Below are 2,191 nucleotides of genomic sequence, written 5' to 3'. Positions count from 1 at the left end.
GGATTTTAATATCCATTGCAGAGTTGATGTTATACGGCTCGTTCAGTGAATCGCTGGCCGGCTAGATGGTCAGCCGTAAAAGAGTGATTCTGACCAAATTCCCTATTAAAACATAAATAATTCCCTTTGAGCTAAATTGACCTGTTTCCCTTACAAAGCTAATTTACTGATATAGGCTAATCTTACGTGAGACACTGTAAGCAGGGCTGTTTTTGACCATTTCAAATGGAAAGAGCCTATCCTGGTTGACCATTTCTCTCCCCAATCACTACTAAACAAATCCCATTCTGTATTCACACCATGGTAAAATATGCACTTAGTTATGGTTCCACTGTAAATTTATTTTGGTGTTCTTAAAATATAACCAATATCTAGGCAAGTATTAAACAAAAAGATAGTACATACATACATAATGCTTATAAAACATTGCTTTATTGAAACACTGAATTTCCCCCCCCCCATTTTTTGTTTACTTTTGCAAAATAATTGTTTATATTATTTTAATAATAATAATGCAAAACATTATTACAACATTAACAAAACGTTTCGTGATCAGTACAATTTCTCAACTCATCTGCAATCATCAGCTGTTGCATTAACCTGTTTGTGCATTGTTCATAAACTGATTGTGAGACAGAGGCGCAAGGGACTCACCAGCCGGCACGCACTTCTCTCTCTGCTGCAGTTTCCAGCCGTATGCACACGAGCACTCGTACGACTGATAGCCCGGCTTACAAAACTGACTGCACCCTTTGCTCTTATCGATTACACATACCGTTTGATCTAGATGTGAAAAAAAAGAATCAGTGAGAACAAGAACAAACTTCATTCAGCATCATGTAATAAATACAATTGAGAAATACTAAAATTTCTTATCCAGTGGTGAACTTTTTAGAGTTTCAAGCCCTATTTAGCAGGTCAAACTAAATGTTAAGTGTTGTATGTCATAATTTTGTTGAAAGGGTCATGAAATGCATTTTCAGATCTTTCTGGATTCACTTTACTGCACTGAATTTATGCTCTTGTGACTGACATGACAGGCATGAGTTGTTGACAGACCTCAGCATCATTATTCATTACATTTATTTACAGGCACCTTTCACGACACTCAGTTCACCTTAAAAAGTCATCCTAAGAATATTAATATAACAACAATAAACAGCATACATGCACTTATGCATAAACAGAACATGCATTTAGACACTGAGGAATAAAATATTGCTTAGTACATGTGAAATCATAAATATGATGTCCAAGGGAAAGGAATTACACAAATGAAGGGCAACGAGACTTTAACAAGCATAGATGGAAAAACTATAGACAGGTCAATAGTCACTGAGAGGCTATCAGATTTAGCCTAAGTAGATATTGTACCTACTAGTAAGATTTCAGTTATACCACTATTGAGTTAGTGGTAAATTAGAGGATAACCAGTTTTTAATTTCAGCTAACAGCTGAACAGTAAAGGTGGAGGGAAGACATAGAAGATAGATAAAGCTGAGCGTCATCAGCATATCAGTGGAAATGAACGTCGTACTTCCTAAAAATATGTTCCAAGGGGCAATAGACAAATAGTAAATAAAAGAGGGCCCAAAACTGAGCCTTGGGGAACACCAGTGGTTAAACTAAGACAGACCTGTGCCCATTACTCCAAGGAAGTCCAGCTTGTCTAGGAGGATGTTAAACGAGATTGTATCAAAGGCCGTACTTAGAATGAGTACCGGTTAGTTCTCACCACAGTTTAAAGGGGTCATATGATGTTGCTAAAAAGAACATTATTTTGTGTATTTGGTGTAATGAAATGTGTCTTTTAAACCTTAAACTGCATAAACATTATTTTCCACATACTGTACATTATTGTTTCTCCTCTATGCCCCGCCTTTCTGAAACGCGTAGATTTTTACAAAGCTCATCAGTCTGAAAAGCGAGTTGTGCTGTGATTGGCCAGCTATCCAGTGCGTTGTGATTGGCCGAATACCTCAAGTGTGTGACGGAAATGTTACGCCCCGTACCATACTGTGATGATGCCCAGTCAGGCCGGAGCGATGATTCAAAAACATGAAAACCTATTATAAACGAGGCATTCGTTGCATCCAGTGGGGACATAATTATGGATTATAATAACTTATACTGTCTTTTTACGCGTTGCGTTGCATCGCGCCACGTAAACATAAAACCATGTCTGCATTTG

General features: G+C 37.5%; 1 protein-coding gene across 1 annotated transcript in view; it reads right to left on the bottom strand.

Moving 5' to 3' along the window:
* Window positions 1-654: 654 nt before the first annotated feature.
* The window catches only part of LOC107576663 (coagulation factor IX-like), a gene marked incomplete at its 3' end in the record, with an annotated part of 7,300 nt that continues 5,763 nt past the window's right edge, over window positions 655-2,191 (bottom strand). The window contains exon 6 of the mRNA XM_016262807.1: window positions 655-783. Coding sequence (XP_016118293.1) covers window positions 655-783 — 129 coding nt within the window. The remainder of the gene's footprint in view (window positions 784-2,191) is intronic.

Source organism: Sinocyclocheilus grahami, unplaced genomic scaffold (genome assembly GCF_001515645.1).
Source record: "Sinocyclocheilus grahami isolate Dianchi unplaced genomic scaffold, SAMN03320097.WGS_v1.1 scaffold4119.1, whole genome shotgun sequence".
NCBI classification, from domain to species: Eukaryota; Metazoa; Chordata; class Actinopteri; order Cypriniformes; family Cyprinidae; genus Sinocyclocheilus; species Sinocyclocheilus grahami.
This window is presented reverse-complemented; position numbering and strand designations above follow the sequence as displayed.